Source organism: Pagrus major, chromosome 16, assembly GCF_040436345.1.
Source record: "Pagrus major chromosome 16, Pma_NU_1.0".
Taxonomy (NCBI): Eukaryota; Metazoa; Chordata; class Actinopteri; order Spariformes; family Sparidae; genus Pagrus; species Pagrus major.
In genome coordinates, this window is record NC_133230.1 from 18,303,279 (window position 1) to 18,322,754 (window position 19,476).

Here is a 19,476-nt window from a genome sequence, read left to right on the forward strand (position 1 = left end):
AAACTAAAAACCCTCTTGAATGAGCTGGATGATGCATCGTCACACAGCTGAAGACGGGGCTGTTTTTCTGAGTTCATTAAAGCTGCTGTAAGTGATTTTTTATTTCATTAAAGTAAGTGTTTAATGGACCTATATTTCAAGAGTAATCACTGTTATAGATGTAGATATAACATCTATGACAGTGATGTAGATTAAAGTGCTGTAAAAGAGAAAAGAAATTTTCTTGAATGCATTTCCATTTTATCCAATCAGGACAGAGAACTCCATTTTTAACTAAAAAAACGACAACGCTTACAACAGCTTTAAGATTTGACTTTGAGATCTATTCATTGTCTTGACTTCTTCAACTTTTTTGCAAACAGTGGTTAAAACACAAAATGGTCAGGTCCAGGTCATTTTGTTGAAATGTGTGACAAAAAACAAACCCTGACTTCTGAAAAACATCAAATTTATGCAGATCAACTTGAGAAATTCACCAGTTTAAAGCTTCTCGACAGATTCGAGCGTGTGGAGGTTGTGCTGAAAGACCCTTCACCTCCCCGCTGCTTGAAGACTTCGTGGACTTTTTTCCGGAAGTTCTTCCCTACAATGACGTAGAGGAGGGGGTTGAGAACACTGTTGAAGAAGGCTAAGTAGACGAAGATGTGGGAGCAGGTGTCCAAGATGCTGAGGTTTGTTTTCAGGAGTTTTGACCTTTCGAGCAATTCTACTATCCTAAGCACGTGAAATGGCATCCAGCAGATCACGAAAGCCAGGAGAACCACAAGCACCAGAGTGGTGGCCTTGTGCTCAACATTCTGTCTGTGTGACCCCTCCATTAAATGGTTTTGCAGAGCTTTAATTATCTTGAAAGTGCAGTAAGAAATAATGATAATGGGGATGATGAAGCTGAACGAAATATGCAACCCCTCAAACAGTGAAACTGTGCCATCTGGATAGTGAAGATAGCACTGAGAATGATTACCGTTAGTTTCCACATCCCGGTAAATGAGTGTGGGAACACCCATGAGCAAGCCGAAACCCCACACCACCAGACAGCCCAGTCGAGCATATTTTGGCCTGCGCATTCTGTTATGGGACATTGTATGCACCAGTGCCACATAGCGATCTATGCTAACTAGAACTAGGAAGTAGATGCTGCAGTACATGTTCATGTTAATGCCCAGGTTGACCAATCGGCACAGGACTGGACCAAACATCCAGTTATGCATGTTGGATAAGTTGACAGCCCAGAAGGGCAAACAGGCCAATAGGACGAGGTCAGCAACAGCCAGGTTGCTCAAGTAGATCTCAGGCACAGTGCAGGCCTTCTTGTGGAAGAAGAAAACCATCAGGACAAACAGATTAAACACGATCCCCAGCACAGTGAAGACCAGGATACACACCGGCACCACTGTGACAATCCAGTCCTCAGTTGGGACTTCAATTGGAACGTCAGATACATTTGTGCTGTTTGGGGCTTCACCTGTTGCCATAGCGCTGATGTTAGTGGGAACACTGTGGAGAGACAGAGGACAGCAAACAAGACAAAACATAAAAACAAAGACAATTTTGAAATCATGACAAGAAATGTTGAGAAACAGTGAATTCTAAGTAATGCTGAACATTCTGATACAGTAATGTTTTCCCAGTTTAATGCAGTTTCCTCAGAGGCTGGGAACTTCTGGTGGTTTTCTGTTGTGAGAAATGAAATAGTTTTGAATTCAGTAATCAATGTATGGTAGAGAACATATCAGGATGTGAGAGGAGGGGAGATTTCCCTTCCCCCTTAGGTTTCAAGGGTCAGAAAGTCACATGAGGGGCAATTCTCTCTGCCTGAGGTGTTTACAGGAAGGTAGATAGGATGACATTTACGGTCCTAATAAAACATCAAAGGGTGAAAGGCAGTATCAACACCAACATCATGGGGTCATTGTTGTGGGAAGGAGTAATTACCAACTGTCGTAAAAGTATGTAAACCCTACTCTGTTGTATTTAAGTCGGAAACATTTGGAAGACTGCAGAGAACACTTCTGGTCTTCTCTCCATGCAGCATGTATTAAAGAGATCTGATTCATCACACCGAGTCTAAAATTCTTCGGAGAATTAGCAACTCTCTACCTCAACAAGGAGAATTCCCCTTACACCCTTAGATACAAAAGGGTGACAAATGTCAGCCTGAATATGAGTCAGTTTGACGACGCTCTTGTCTGGTACACCACTGTGATAGCTAGGTGCCAAAAACATAAGTAGTTGCTGGAAAGAAGAAACAGTAACAACACTGCAGCCTTTTTCCATCACTTGTATGCATATGCAACAGTTGGATTTGTTGGCTCGTGTGATACTATTTTTAGCGCTTAAGCCGACTGTGTCTTTAACATTTACTGCATCCATACTTCACTACAGTGTTAAATTAATTTCTTTTTAAACTCTTGATTCTATAGTACAAACAGTACAACAGCTTACTGTCTAGTTTAAAAAAACATGGGATAAAGCAGATCAACATCTAGCATTAAACATATTGAGACAAGACAGAGCTGCCAATGAGATGTTGGCATGTAAGAAAGAAAACAGAATAAAGAAAAACAGGTTGTGCCCATATGTCACGGTTAGATTCCACCCTTTTATGTTTAAGATGGCTTTTTTCCATGAAAGTTAGTACATTCTTGTAGTGTCAGCATAACCTTGTTATAAAGTACTAAACATTACATGTTGAACATGCTACGATGTTGATGGCCCTTGTTAACTACGGTAAATAACAAACGTATGCATACCTTGTTTGCAGATGATTCATTCTTCCTTCAGATGTAAGTCCAGAAATAACACGTCCAGACACACCACACTGTCCCTGTACCGTCCTCTACTCTGCTCTAAGTCTGTCTTGCTCTCTGAAAGGAGGAGGGAACAGATGTGAAAGTGATCTCAGATGATGAGAGCCAAATTTCCAAAATTTATATTGGCACCAATGACTTAGAAAGCTGTGTCAACCCTCCCCTTCCCCCACCCTCCACTTGCATCATGCTGTTCCTCTTCTGTTTTTTCTACTTCTTCTAGTAGCACTGCATGCACATCACAGTCTGCTTGTCAGAGTTTGCTTCTACATATGTTTTTTTAAAGGCATGCCCTCAGAGATGTTTGTTTATAACATTATCTTAAAAGGTCAATATTTTTTGTCAACAGACTTGTCCCTAGATGTGGAAGTTTGTACACCAACATGGGTGGTATTTCATCTGCTCTCTATCTCTCTATAAATATCATCTATTGATTTATGAAGATGGTGTTGACTGTGCAGTAGAAATTCCAAAGAAAAAAGCAAGTCATGTCAACAGGGTTGAGGTCCTGTGTATCACAATCAGAAGTCCTTTATTAGTCCCGCAAACGAGGAAATTTGTGCGTCACAGCAGCCAAAGGACAGTTCAATAGGCAGTGTATTGTACACACTTGGGGTGTATCAGTCTATCGCTGAAGGAGCAGCCCAGTGCTGTGATTGTGACCTGCAGGAGGTGGGACTCCTTCACCAGCAGCAATGACAGCTTATCCACCATCCTGCTCTCTCCCACTACCTGCACTGGGTCAAGAGGGCATCCCAGGATGAGATAGTATGAGAGAGTCAGCAGTGCTGTTTGGAGTGATCCCAGTTAAAGCATCCTCCCTGCAGCTGCCAAAAAAACATTCCTGTCAAGCTGAGTGGGGATACACAGAAAAGATTCTCAAGTGTCGGACGCATCTTTCAGGCCAGTCACCAGGATGAAAATTTAAGCAGTTACATTTCTGCACCTGTCATAGGCTACGTATTGTATTTATATGTCCGCAAAACGTGTCATATCACGTTCACATTACATGTTAATTAACTGACTGAGGCGACGTTTCAATATTTGTAAACGTGACACCAGTGGATATTTTCCAGATATTTTTGGAGGGATGTCGGGCCATCTGCAGCCATGTATATGGCAACAAAACAGGGTGTGTATAAGTAGACCTCTGGACTCCTGGAGTGTTTTTTTCTGGTGACCATAACATACAGCGATTTTTAAGGGACAATATGTAAGAATTTTTGTTGAAAAGCTTAAAAAAACAACTTAAACTATTAACAGAATGTGAATAAACAGCAGTTTTGGCATAGTGATGTTTATGTATTATGTTGCAGGGGTAAGCATGCTAATCAGCTGGCCACAGCCCATTCTGGTTTGAAAGCTCCTGTACTAGCAGTGTAAACACTGACTACCCTGGTCCTGAGCACCCTGTCCGAACCACTAGCTGCATGGCTAACTGAGCTAACTACCTAAGGGCAGCTACAGTTAGCAGCAGTTGGCGGTTACTCTGATGATACGTCGTTCCTTATTAGTTTAAAGTATGAGTTTGACAGGTGGCCAATTAATACATATTGCACCTTTAAGCCAAAACACAATCAAGTGTTTTTTGTGCTTAAACCTAACCAGAGCACAGCTTTGTAAAAAATAGCATCTTTGTTTAAAGTTAACTTTTGCAAAGAAGCTGCTTACTATGGTCAGGCAGCACCAGAGACACACTCCCAGAGACTGCTCCAGAGACACTCAGACTGAGCACCAACATGGGTGAGGTGCAGACTGAGGTGGACCAAGCCTCTGTGAGGCGTTTGAAAAACGTAAACATATTCTTTTGTGTCTGAATTTAGCAAAAGTGTTTTCAGTGCATATTGTTATATCATTTGAAATTATATGTTTTCACTGATATATTGAGGGGGATAAACCTTTGTGTGCCCATGAAGGTAGGGTCCGGACTGCTCTCCTTTATATGGTGTCATACCATAGACTATGGGTCATACTCCCCTGATGGTTTTGAATAGGCCCAGATGTTAATGTCAATTAGACTAACACCATTTTCACAAAAAAAATAAAAAATAAAACACAAATCCCCATCATCAAGACACAAAGCTGTAAGTTTATTTACAGATCAGCAAAAGAAGTCTCGGACTTCTGCTTAAATGCCACTCCAATAAATTGATCATGGATAAAGTTCCACAATTGATACACAAAGGTTATTTCAGTAACAGTGATGTTGTGTTAATACCGTAAAGAGACATTGGTATGACTTTGTGACCTATCACTCTTCAGGCTACTGTGTGCACAAGCATGCAAATGTATGTACAGTGTATAAATAGCAGTTGGACATTTGTTAAGCAATGACACCATGTAAATGAACAAAAAAACAGATTCAGACACACATTCACAGACATGCCCACAGGAAAATCTTACATCACACACATTACACATTAAATCCCACAGTGTTAAGACCGCCATGAGACACAGAGCGTGTTTCCGTCTCTCTTGTCCATTATTTCCATTATCTTAATTTGTGCCCATTACTTCTGCGAAACAAAACACATTGTGGTATTGCTGTTAAATGATGTCGCATTTTACTTTGCTGTTGCTTCAGAAATACTTTCATAGGCTACTTAACAGACTAAGGGCCGGATCTACTAAGATCCCAAATTGCTTGTACTAATCTGCGTGCGCAATCTAGACATTTGCGTGTGGGGTTGAACCGCGGTTTGCGGGCGATTTACTAAGAGTGATTGTGTAAATGACAACAGGTGCAAACGTGTTGGAGACACGCCTATTTAAATGAGGGTTTAGCGTGTTTCATGGTTTTCAGCATGGCGAGTTTGAGAGAGCGTTGGTAGAGGAAGCGAATAAACATTTCAATGAGCTGCAGCAAAGGAATCTGACGGTCACGCAGAGGAACGCCGTGTGGGAGAAAATCGGTGAAAAAGTTAATGCTGTTGGAAAAAACAGGCGAACAGTGGATGAAGTGAAAAGGAGATACCAAGACACCAGAAGAAGAACAAAAGAAAAACTGGCGTATAATAAAAAGTCTGCAAATAAAACAGGCGGGGGCACCGTGGATGAGATGCCTCTGACCAGCCTTGAGGAGCAGGTGCAATCCGCTCTGAGTTCCTCCAACAGCTCCAAAATGGCAAGGCTGGATAGGCGATATGTTCTAATGATGGTTTCCTCATTCATCCCAAAAATGTTCACACGAGTGTGAAAAACGCGTTCTCGGCGTCTCCTTCCATTGTTTCGGCGTCTCGGTCTTGCAACAATAACCGCAGCCATGTGTGCGCAATTACGCATACAAACCGTTTGCACCTTCCTTTGAGACGTGTTAAATATAGACGCAGTTTCTATTAGCAAAATTGCTTTCAGGTTTGATAAATCACTTTGCATGTGCTTAATTAATATATTTACATTTTCTCCACCCAGAACACGCACAATTGCGTGTAAACGCCCCATATTGCATATTCATTGCTGCAAACGTACTAACTGGATGCAGACGCGCTATTTTGCACCTTTTGACAGACGCAACCCTTTTTGCGAACTGTTAGTAAATCAGTTTGTACATTTTTTTGCATGTGCAAGGAGTTTGCACACGTTTTAATACACGCAAACCTTTAATAGATCCGGCCCTAAGTGCTAAAATGGCAGTGGTGGACTACACAATGTCAACTGGATCTAATGCCTTGCGTTCATCCCTTCCCTTCCTTGCCTAACTTTCCATCTGAAGTGTTGCTTAGAGAAGGCTCAGGACACACAACGATACACAAAAACCTAAATTGTCATCAGACAAAGTCATCTAATCCAACATTTGTTTATCACTTGGAAAAGACCCAATCAAAATAAGCAGCATATCGTGACAGCATACACCTGTGCTTTTGCCTTCGCGTCCCTGGCCTCTTGGCCAGTGATGGAGTGAAACTATTGCATTTACCAGAGTACTGTAGTTAAGTATAAATTCAAGGTACTGTTTCTATTTCATGCAACTTTATACTTCAATTCCACTTCATCTCAGAGGCAAATATCGTAATTTCTACTACACTTTATTTGTCTGACCGCTTACGTTACTAGATCACAATGTATCATGCCCTTCCTGTCCAGTGAAAACACCGTCACACAGCTGAAAACGGGGCTGTTTTTCTGAGCTCATTAAAGCTGCTGTAAGTGATTGTTTTTCTTGCATTGATGTACATGTAGATCAAACAGTAGACAGAGTAGTTAAAATGAGCTCTATAACAGTAAACTGCAACATACACATGCAGCTGTAATATTAATCCAAAAACACCAGATATAATTGGAAAACACTGACAGGGACCATTTTACCACACACACACTGATCACTTTCACTTTTCAAGTACAACACTGGTTAAAACACAAAATGAACATCACCTTTAAGCCAAAACACAAGTGGTTTTTGTGCTTAAACCTAACCAGAGCAAAAGCACATCTTTGTAAGAAGCGAAAAAATAGCATCTTTGTTTAAAGCTAACTTTTGCAAAGAAGCTGCTTACTATGGTCAGGCAGCACCAGAGACACACTCCCAGAGACTGCTCCAGAGACACTCAGACTGAGCTCGTGACAGATTCAGGTTCCCAGTTTTGTTCATGGTAGCAACGACACCATGTAAATGAACAGAAAAACAGATTCAGACACATGTGTGGCACCCTGGACATTTTATTAGTTCAGATTGTGTCCAGTAGTATTAGTATTTTAATAGTTCTTGTAATTAATTTGGTCCCCCCACCATTATTTTTCTAATTTAAAACTCCTTGTGTCAATACTAAAAACAGGGGAAACTCACCTGCTTCACCTGAAGTAACTGTATGACAATAGCTGTTTTCGCCATGTGTGTGACTGGCACTGTAATCCTGGCATACAAGGATGTAAGGCCAGTTGCTTCACACTTCTTTTTTCACCAATATGCAGTACTCCTAACTGAGATCTTTTAACAGGCTTTGATGTGTAAAATTGGAGCCCTCCCCAGTAAAAATATAAGTCTGTTTTTCCCTAATATTTTCAGACTTTCGGCTAATTTCCCATAACACTGAGCTCACGGAGTTGATTTCTAAGATCTGGGAACATCAGTAAAAACTGGCTGGGGCCAACATCAACACACAAGATAACTTACAGACTGACAAGTTCAGCCTTGACCTGCTGCATCTACCAGTGCGCACACATTTCTTCTGTGCAGTGAGGGATTACTGCCAACATTTTGAGTGAACTAATTTTTACTTCCAAAAAAAGCAACTGGGAGAATCTGTATATCGTGTTGTCTTGTTTGCAACCTGTCTATCTGACTGCTGTGGTGATGATAACATTGTGTTCCCTGATCTAAGCATTTCATTTAGAGACAAGAATATTATCATAACCGATATGAATAAAAGATATGAGAGGCTTTTGCTGAAAGCTAAATGTCCACTCCTTTATTAAACATGTGTCATAAACGAGAAAGAATTCTAACTTGATTTATTTTGGAAAGTTCCAAAAAATAAAAAAAATAAAACACAAATCCCCATCATCAAGACACAAAGCTGTAAGTTTATTTACAGATCAGCAAAAGAAGTCTCGGACTTCTGCTTAAATGCCACTCCAATAAATTGATTATGGATAAAGTTCTACAATTGGTACACAAAGGTTATTTCAGTAACAGTGATGTTGTGTTAACACCGTAAAGAGACATTGGTATGACTTTGTGACCTATCACTCTTCAGGCTACTGTGTGCACAAGCATGCAAATGTATGTACAGTGTATAAATAGCAGTTGGACATTTGTTTAGCATTAAAATATCACAAAACGGTCGCAATGACACCATGTAAATGAACAAAAAAACAGATTCAGACACACATTCACAGACATGCCCACAGGAAAATCTTACATCACACACATTACACATTACATCCCACAGTGTTAAGACCGTCATGAGACACAGAGCGTGTTTCCATCTCTCTTGTCCATTATTTCCATTATCTTAATTTGTGCCCATTACTTCTGCAAAACAAAACAAGATTGTGGTATTGCTGTTAAATGATGTCGCATTTTACTTTGCTGTTGCTTCATCAGAAATGCTTTCATAGGCTACTTAACAGACTAAGTGCTAAAATGGCGGACACAGAAATTTGAGTCTCATATCCTTGAAAGTTGGAGCAGATGTGGTGGACTACACAATGTCAACTGGATCCCTTGCGTTCATTTCTTTTGCTCTGTTGATGTAAGTTGACAGGCATTGCCTTGTGCTGCTGCCTAACTTTCCATCTGAAGTGTTTCCCAGAGAAGGCTCAGGACACACAACGATACACAAAAACCTAAATTGTCATCAGACCAAGTCATCTAATCCAACATTTGTTTATCACTGGGAAAAGACCCAATCAAAATAAGCAACGTATTGTGACAGCATACAACTGTGCTTTTGCCTTCGCGTGGAGTGAAACTATTGCATTTACCAGAGTACTGTAGTTAAGTACAAATTCAAGGTACTTGTTCTTTACTTCACTGTTTCCATTTTATGCAACTTTAAACTTCATTTTCACTTCATCTCAGAGGCAAATATTGTACTTTGTACTACACTTTATTTGTCCGACCTCTTACGTTACCAGATCACAATGTTTCATACTCTTCCTTTCCAGTGAAAACCATTTATCTTCAAATATGATTGTGAAAGTCTGTGATTAATTGAAGGATTATGGGTTGGGAAAATGTTCTTACTTCTTAAGCTAAACAAACTAAAAACCCTCTTGAATGAGCTGGATGATGCATCGTCACACAGCTGAAGACGGGGCTGTTTTTCTGAGTTCATTAAAGCTGCTGTAAGTGATTTTTTATTTCATTAAAGTAAGTGTTTAATGGACCTATATTTCAAGAGTAATCACTGTTATAGATGTAGATATAACATCTATGACAGTGATGTAGATTAAAGTGCTGTAAAAGAGAAAAGAAATTTTCTTGAATGCATTTCCATTTTATCCAATCAGGACAGAGAACTCCATTTTTAACTAAAAAAACGACAACGCTTACAACAGCTTTAAGATTTGACTTTGAGATCTATTCATTGTCTTGACTTCTTCAACTTTTTTGCAAACAGTGGTTAAAACACAAAATGAATCCCATATATTCAGACGACAAAAACATAATGGGTAAAACTTCACGTGTTTCTTTTCTGAGAATATAAAAGTCCAGGTCATTATGTTGAAAGTGTGTGACAAAAAACAAACCCTGACTTCTGAAAAACATCAAATTTATGCAGATCAGCTTGAGAAATTCACCAGTTTAAAGCTTCTCGACAGGTTTGAGCGTGTGGAGGTTGTGCTGAAAGACCCTTCACCTCCCCGCTGCTTGAAGACTTCGTGGACTTTTTTCCGGAAGTTCTTCCCTACAATGACGTAGAGGAGGGGGTTGAGAACACTGTTGAAGAAGGCTAAGTAGACGAAGATTTGGAAGCAGGTGTCCAAGATGCTGTGGTTTGTTTTCAGGAGTTTTGACCTTTCGAGCAATTCTACTATCCTAAGCACGTGAAATGGCATCCAGCAGATCACGAAAGCCAGGAGAACCACAAGCACCAGAGTGGTGGCCTTGTGCTCAACATTCTGTCTGTGTGACCCCTCCATTAACCGGTTTTGCAGAGTTTTAATTATCTTGAAAGTGCAGTAAGAAATAATGATAATGGGGATGATGAAGCTGAATGAAATATGCAACCCCTCAAGCAGCAGATGTGTGCTGTCTGGATAGTTAAGATAGCAGTAAGAATGATTACCGTTAGTTTTCACATCCCGGTAAATGAGTGTGGGAACACCCATGAGCAAGCCGAAACCCCACACCACCAGACAGCCCAGTCGGGCATATTTTGGCCTACGCATTCTGTTATGGGACATTGTATGCACCAGTGCCACATAGCGATCTATGCTAACTAGAACTAGGAAGTAGATGCTGCAGTACATGTTCATGTTAATGCCCAGGTTGACCAATCGGCACAGGACCCGACCAAACATCCAGTTATACCTGTTGGATAAGTTGACAGCCCAGAAGGGCAAACAGGCCAATAGGACGAGGTCAGCAACAGCCAGGTTGCTCAAGTAGATCTCGGGTATGGTGCAGGCCTTCTTGTGGAGGAAGAAAACCATCAGGACAAACAGATTAAACACGATCCCCAGCACAGTGAAGACCAGGATACACACCGGCACCACTGTGACAATCCAGTCCTTAGTTGGGACTTCAATTGGACCGTCAGATGCATTTGTGCTGTTTGGGGCTTCACCGGTTGCCATAGTGCTGATGTTAATGGGGACACTGTGGAGAGACAGAGGACAGCAAACAAGACAAAACATAAAAACAAAGACAATTTTGAAATCATGACAAGAAATATTGAGAAACAGTGAATTCTAAGTAATGCTGAACATTCTGATACAGTAATGTTTTCCCAGTTTAATGCAGAGGCTGGGAACTTCTGGTGGTTTTCTGTTGTGAGAAATGAAATAGTTTTGAATTCAGTAATCAATGTATGGTAGAGAACATATCAGGATGTGAGAGGAGGGGAGATTTCCCTTCCCCCTTAGGTTTCAAGGGTCAGAAAGTCACATGAGGGGCAATTCTCTCTGCCTGAGGTGTTTACAGGAAGGCAGATAGGATTACATTTACGGTCCTAATAAAACATCAAAGGGTGAAAGGCAGTATCAACACAAACATCAGGGGGTCATTGTTGTGGGAAGGAGTAATTACCAACTGTCGTAAAAGTATGTAACCCCTACTCTGTTGTATTTAAGTCGGAAACATTTGGAAGACTGCAGAGAACACTTCTGGTCTTCTCTCCATGCAGCATGTATTAAAGAGATCTGATTCATCACACCGAGTCTAAAATTCTTCGGAGAATTAGCAACTCTGCCTCAACAAGGAGAATTCCCCTTACATCGTAGATACAAAAGGGTGGCAAATGTCAGCCTGAATATGAGTCAGTTTGACAACGCTCTTGTCTGGTACACCACTGTGATAGCTAGATAACTAGATTGGCACTCAGTAGAGCGCGTACCTTGCCAAGGACCAACCCATCCTTTATCCATGAGTTCTAATACAACGTTGCAGGTTAGATAAGATAAGATGTTCCTTTATTGATCCCCCTTGGGAGAAATTCACACGTAACACAGCAGTACAGAGGGAAGTAGCAGCAAATTGTTGTAGTCTGGCAAGAGAATTCCAAGGTATTCACTTGTAAATATCTAATAACGGTTATTTTTGGGCTGTGTTGTAATTTTTAGTATTTAACCTTTTTCTTTTAGATTAAAGGATGTTAAATACATGTTTTAGAAAACAAACATACCCATCATACTGCATCGTATGAGCTATGCATTGGGTTGCGTAAGTAAAAAAAAAAAAAAAAAATCCTACTTCTGTATTTCAGAGGGGCTCAGTGCAAAAAATTGATTGTGCAAGCAATTACAAAGGTTAGAAAAATACTAGAAAATGCTGAAGAAATAAGGCAAATAATATCAGACCACCATAGGTGGCAGCTTCCTTAACAATGAGTGAAGAATGATACCATTCACTAGGATTTCCTGCTGGTCTTGGGCGTTAAAGCACCGACCATGAACCTCAGAGCTGCTGCATCCAGTCTGGCAGAGAACCTCTGTTGCGTGACAACAACAAAGTTCCTCTTTTGTATAGATGAGCTTTTGAATTGGTGTGAATTTGTTCAGTACGTTAGACAGTATTCACATCTGAGGTACTGCATTTATGGTGATGAATAATAGATGAATACTAAATATTTCATTAAACCTGCTACATGTGAAAGTATATTTATGAAACAGCAAAACACAAACAAACTTTTTGGAATTTCTGTTTGTTTGCCAAAAACCAATAAGCATAAGTAGTTGCAATTAGTGCAATTAGTTGCTTTTTAACACATATATGCACATGTATGTTCTCAGCACTTGAATCGTAGCACTTATGTACTTAAGGTATCCTTGATAAATAGCAGCTACTATGCTCAGACAAGGGCGTCTATTTGTTTCATTCTTACTTTATCAATGGTGATATGTTGTGGTTTCTTTCTTGTGACAAATGTACTTATTGTAAGTCGCTTTGGACAAAAGCATCTTCTAAATGCCCTAAATGTAAATGTAAATGTTGCTAGAAAGAAGAAACAGTAACAACACTGCAGCCTTGTACGCATATGCAACAATTGGATTTGTTGGCTCGTGTGATACTATTATAGCACTTAAGCTGACTGTAACCTTAACATTTACTGCATCCATACTTTCACTATAGTGTTAAAATAACTTCAAATTAAGTGCATTAATAAGAATGTTGTTTTTTTTTTAAATTCTTGATTCAAGAGTACACACAGTACAACAGTTTAATACTGGTCATACCGACCTTACTGTCTAGCTTAAAAAAACAAGGTATAAAGCAGATCAACATCTTGCATTAAACATGTTGAGACAAGACAGAGCTGCCAATGAGATGTTGGCATGTAAGAAAGAAAACAGAATAAAGAAAAACTTGTTTTTTTTAATTTGCGCAGGTTGTGCCCATATGTCACATCTAGATTAAACCCTTATGTTTAAGATGGCTTTTGTCCATAAAAGTTAGAACATTCTTGTGTCAGCATAACCTTGTTATAAAGTACAAAACATTACTTATGTTGAACATGCTAAGATGTTGATGGCCCTTGTTAACTACAGTAAATAACAAACTTATTCATACCTTGTTTGCAGATTATTCATTCTTCCTTCAGATGTAAGTCCAGAAAAACCAAGTCCAGACACACCACACTGTCCCAGTACAGTCCTCTACTCTGCTCTAAGTCTGTCTTGCTCTCTGAAAGGAGGAGGGAACAGATGTGAAAGTGATCTCAGACAACAACAGGAGCCAATATTTCCAAGGAATATTGGCACCAATGACTTAGAAAGCTGTGTAAACCCTCCCCCTTCCCCCACCCTCCACTTGCATCATGCTGCTCCACTTCTGTTTTTTCTGCTTCTGCTAGTGCATGCACATCACGGCTGTCTGCTTGTCAGAGTTTGATAATTTGTTTATAATATTATCTTAAAGGTCAATATTGTTTGTTAATAGACTTGACCCTAGATGTGGAAGCACACCAACATGGGTGGTATTTCATCTGCTCTCTGTCTCGCTATAAATATCATCTGTTAATTAAAATGAAGATGGTTTTGATTGTTCAGTAGAAATTCCAAACAAACAAGCAAGTCATGGGAACAAGATCGCAGTTCTGTGTATGAGATAGTCACTGTGCTGTTTTGAGTGTTCCAAGTTCAAGCATCCTCCCTGCAGCTGCCAAAAAACATTCCTGTCAAGCTCAGTGGGGATACACAGAAAAGATTCTCAAGAGCAATTCCTAAAGGGGACATCGAAGTAAAGTGTCGGACGCATCTTTCAGGCCAGTCACCAGGATGAAAATTTAAGCAGTTATATTTCTGCACATGTCATAGGCTACGTATTGTATTTATATTCCCGCAAGACGTGTCATATCACGTTCACATTACATGTTAGTTAACTGACTGAGGCGACGTTTCAATATTTGTAAAATTTGTAAAACAATTTGTAAAATTTTTAAGGAGAGCGTAGGACATTTTCCAGTCATGTTTGCAGGGTGTTTATAAGTAAACCTCTGGACTCCTGGAGTGTTTTTTCTGGTGACCATAACAAACAGCGATTTTTAAGGGACAATATGTAAGACTTTTTGTTGAAAAGCTGAAAAATCAACTTAAACTATCAATGGAATGTGAATAAACAGCAGTTTTGACATAGTGATGTTTATGTATTATGTTGCAGGGGTAAGCATGCTAACCAGCTGGCCACAGCCCATTCTGGGTGAAAGCTCCAGTGCTGACAAAACCCTGGTCCTGAGCACCCTGTCCAAACCACTAGCTGCATGGCTAACTGAGCTAACTACCTAAGGGCAGCTACAGTTAGCAGCAGTTGGTGGTTACTCTGATATGTCGTTCCTGATTAGTTTGAAGTATGAGTTTGACAGGTGGCCAATTAATACATATTGCACCTTTAAGCCAAAACACAATCAAGTGTTTTTTGTGCTTAAACCTAACCAGAGCACAGCTTTGTAAAAAAATAGCATCTTTGTTGTGAGGTGCAGACTGAGGTGGACCAAGCCATTGTTAGGCATGTGAAGGGAGGAACCAATCTTTAAAAACATAAACACATTATTTTGTGTCTGAATTTAGCAAAAGTGTTTTCATTGATATATGCTATTGAGGGGGATAAACCTCTGTTTGCCCATGAAGGTAGGGTCCAGACCGCTCTCCTTTTTTATGGTGTCACACCATAGACTTTGGGTCATACTCCCCTGATGGTTTTGAATAGGCCCAGATGTTACTGTCAGTTAGACTAACACCATTTTCACAATTCAGGTACATTTCACATTATGTTGATAAAAGCACCTCTTCACGTTGAGAAAACTCAGAGCTCCTGACAGATTCAGGTTCCCAGTTTTGTACATGGTAACTTATTGTCACACTGCCAAGACTCATTGGGACAACTGAGTACAACAGACCCATTGTTAATGTCAGCAATGTTGCTGTACCTGCATCGACAAGTCCAAATGCCAGGTGGGAAAAACACTTTCATTTAATGGTATTGTAATGTCAGGTAGAGGCAAGATAGCTCCTGCTACTGGCAACCCCGACCCCATGCAATTGTTTTTTTCTGCATGCCCCTTCTCTTTAGTCTGAATGTGCTACAACAACACTCAGAATCCAGAAGGAATTCCTATCAAGCAAGAATGGTGAGGCAAAATTTGAGAACATTTAGTTAAATTCATCTGTGCTGACAGCACAAGTTATAAGGAATCTCTCTGTATTTTCTTGAGTAAAGGAAACACAGATTTGCTGCACAAATTGTGACCCAACCTAATGCAATCGAGTGTTTCAGTGCATGGGTGTGATTAAGATTAAATCAGGCCAAAACAAAGCCTCACAGTAATTAACTGTGATTGTTAATGTTGTTAGTCAGAAAATAGCCCTCTGGAAATGTATGGCAAGTAGGAACACATAGCAGACCTAATGAACAGATGAAAGCAACAATCTTATTTGTGCTCAATTATAAAGTATTGCCCGCAGAATTGTAGCTAGCAGGCTATTTAGCTTTTAGTTCCGTGAGTTGGTTTGAAACTTGCTTACAAACAGGTTACATGTAGAATTCAGCAACCTCACCAGTTAATTATGCTCAGATACTTACTTGTTCAAGCGCTAAAAATGTCAAATGTAATGGGGTCAAAGGCAAAAAAGACCTTCCAATAACCCCACCGAACACTATCACAATAGCACAATTAGTTTGGATGTTGTGAAGATACAAAGAAACATGCCTTGTTACAGTTGTTAAAGGAAGGGCTTTGCGATGAGCAGTGATAGCAGACATTTCCCTGAAAATGCCTCTTGCCAAATTTTTATATATTGCCTCAAGATATTTGAGGTCAATTTATTCAAATATTTATTCATCTACTTTCACTTAAAGTTTTTTTTATTTTATTTATTTTTATTTTTAAAAGAAGAAATGCTCCAACAGGTCATGATTTATGTCATGTCTCAGCATTCAGGATACATATTTTATTATGTATTATAGTACTTCAGCTGCGCAGTTGAGTTGATTATTCATATTATTACAGTAATACACAAAAATAGCTTATGTCAGTGTCACTATTGGATAGATGGTTTGTTTACATGCAGAGATATACAATGTAAATGTATACAAGTTGCAAGGGTGGTCATTCCCTCATGTCAGCCTGAACAGTAAACTGCTTTGTGGAATCAAGTGAATGAATGATTGAGGGAAAAAAAGACATTCGAAGACCATTTTAGAAATGGCTGGTTATGTTTGTGTGTTTAAAAATTCAAAATATCAAGTCAGTAACAGTAAGGTCATGTAACAGTCCAAACAGACAGATTCAGATGCATCCTGTATCAACAACTGCCTCCATGGCGACAGTGACCATAAAAACTATTTCCATTTCTTGTAGATTATGCCCCCTAATGTCCGCTTGGGTCCATTATTTCCAGTATTCACAGTATTAAACATCATCTGATAGTGCTGTTTAACTATCTAACAGCATTATTATTGTGTTAAGTCTCAGGAAATAACATATTTAGACTCATTTCCTGTACATTGTGCCATTGTTTTTCCATAAACAGCAATGGAAGTTGAGGATAGGATGTCATGAGGACTCACATCTGACCCTTTGCATTAAAAATGACCACAGTCTTAATTTGCTCGGCTCTGTTGATGTAAGTTGACACAACAGAGCGCTGGTATGTCGTCATATCTGATCCTCTGCGAGGATGTCTGGTCCTCCTGTAGATGGCACTAACCTTCCTCCTAAAGTACTGCCCTGAGAAAACATACAGCAGTGGGTTCAGGGTGCTGTTGAGAAAGGCCAGATACACAGAAACCTGCTCTCCTATATCAAGAATGTGGTACCACAGCTCCTCATCCAATGCTTGGAAATCACAAAGTATGTCGAGGAAGGTGAATACCTGGAAGGGACCCCAACACACTAAGAATAGAAATGTGACAGCATACACCAGTACTGTCGCCTTTGTGTCAGTCACATCATGAAAACTCTCCTTTCTCTGCACCAAAGCCTTGACTATGTTCCCACTGCAGAAAACAATGACCAGAACAGGGAGTACGAAGCCCATGACGGTCATCAGAATCTGATGGGCCAACTTCCAGGAGCTGTTGTGACTGTAATCCAGTATGCAGGCCATTGTCCCTAAGTCCTCAAAGAACTTCACCTCTCTGTGAACCATGGTCGGCGTGCTCAGTAAGAGCCCCAATATCCACAGAATGAAGCAGATCACCTTGGCATAAAGGGTCCGTCTCAGCCACCTGGCCTTCATGGTCTTCACAAGTGCCAGGTAGCGGTCAACACTAATCATGGCCAGAGTGTAGCTGCTGGTGTAGAAATTGATGATGATGATGGAGTTGACCAGTTTGCATAAGGCATCTCCGTATGGCCAGTTAAAGCCATTGAGGATGTTCATGGCCCAGAAGGGGAGGCCACACAGGAGAAAAAAGTCGGCCAGCGCCAGGTTGCACAGGTAGATCTCCGCCACAGTCAGCCGATCCTTGTGGGCAAGGTACACCCCCAGGACAAAGCTGTTAAAGAGGAGGCCGAACAGGGATAAGGTGAAGATGTATGGAGGGATGATGGTGTAGACCATCTCCCATTCTGCAGGGACTGGAGATGTTGACGGAGTGGATGGTAAGGACACACTGGTGTTGTCAGACCACAGTTTTGCCACAGATACAAGCTTCATTGGCTCCATGGGCTGGAAAACAAAATAATTATACATAACTGATCAGTAAAATGCCGATAAAAGTAAAATCATCAGATTTAAAACATCTGATGCCTTTTGATATTTACAACTACGGCATCAAAGCCGTAACTGAATATGTACACTGGAGAAAAGTGTACATACTGTAAATGAAAAAAAATAATACCAACATCATGACATGTTCATTCACAGTTAGATCTGCTGCAGTTGAAAGTTGATTAAATTCCCTTTAGTATGCCAGTTGTTGCTTATATCTTCATTGTGTGTCTAAGACCTTCTATCATGCAATGACTTGCAAAACTACAGACTACAAAATAAGAAATATGTATTATCTTCAGCATGCAATTAAATACCATGAAGGGATCTTTATTAATCACTATAAAACACAACAGGTCGTAAAACACAAGAGTAGTCACTCTCCCTTAAAGCAACATTATGTAATGTTCAATTTGGCACCCATCACAGCTTCTGAGTGCAACACCACTGTTGTAAATTCAAATCCCAGCACAGTAACAATTTGTTAGACGCAATGAAGGCGCTAACTACAAACAAAACTCATTACGTCACAACAATGTGTGAAGACCTGTATCTTGAAGTGAACATGTATGTAACGCTGTGATCCTACCCTCTCACTGAAGTTACATATTGCAGAAACAAGTGATAGGGGGGCGGAGTGGCTGAGACAAAGACACCATTCACCCTATTACAAGACACTGTACCATCAAAATGATTTTGAAGCTGTTATTTTAAGGTAAAAAAAGTGACATAATGTTGCTTTGAATGACGCTTCATAAATAGGATCTTTTCTTACGCAACAAAACACGAAACAACTGTCCAATTAACACTAAATTAATTATTTCTCTGAGTATGTTCCTCATTCTAAAGTGAGGTCTGTTCAATACTTATCCTCAATAAATTTGACTCTTATTAACCCAAATGAGTTGTACTAACTACGAATGAGAAAGTAAGACCCAACATGGGACATATTTGGAGTTAAAAAGACTTAATTCAGTGTTAACGGGACACAATTAACACTTTTCCAATTACATAAGAATAGACCCATACTGAGGCCCCATACTGAGCAAAGCATATTAAGATTGTAACTTATGTACAACAGCTTCCTTACTTTAGCGGTACTTAGGTGGTTATTGAGAGAAAACTGTTAGTTAATGGCCTGGTGGTTGTATCCAATATAATATAAGGAATAAGGCATTCATAAATGCTTTATAATGACTAACAAACTAGCCAATCTTCCAGTGATACGCATGCTAATAAGCATTTAGTTAATGGTAGTAAAATTAAGTGTTATTGGACTTTTGTGCTCAAAACAAAAACAGGACAGAAAATAAAAAGTTCTTACCGTACGTGTTGTGAAAATGTTCCTCCTGTG

The 19,476-nt window shown here is 39.9% G+C and overlaps 3 protein-coding genes across 3 annotated transcripts; all 3 read right to left on the reverse strand.

Moving 5' to 3' along the window:
* Positions 1-419: 419 nt before the first annotated feature.
* Positions 420-2,803, reverse strand: LOC141010701 (B2 bradykinin receptor-like). Its single transcript, XM_073483789.1, has 2 exons — positions 2,754-2,803; positions 420-1,497 (listed from the first exon to the last, which is right to left on the reverse strand). Exons 1-2 carry the CDS (start codon positions 2,771-2,773, stop codon positions 459-461), a joined length of 1,059 nt encoding a protein of 352 aa, XP_073339890.1. The 5' UTR covers positions 2,774-2,803; the 3' UTR covers positions 420-458.
* A 5,507-nt stretch (positions 2,804-8,310) lies between these two features.
* Positions 8,311-13,620, reverse strand: LOC141010700 (B2 bradykinin receptor-like). The gene is made up of 2 exons (XM_073483787.1): positions 13,483-13,620; positions 8,311-11,073 (listed from the first exon to the last, which is right to left on the reverse strand). Exons 1-2 carry the CDS (start codon positions 13,500-13,502, stop codon positions 10,035-10,037), a joined length of 1,059 nt encoding a protein of 352 aa, XP_073339888.1. The 5' UTR covers positions 13,503-13,620; the 3' UTR covers positions 8,311-10,034.
* Positions 13,621-16,973: 3,353 nt separating this feature from the next.
* Positions 16,974-18,077, reverse strand: bdkrb1 (bradykinin receptor B1). Its single transcript, XM_073482699.1, has one exon. It carries the CDS (start codon positions 18,075-18,077, stop codon positions 16,974-16,976), a length of 1,104 nt encoding a protein of 367 aa, XP_073338800.1.
* Positions 18,078-19,476: the final 1,399 nt, after the last annotated feature.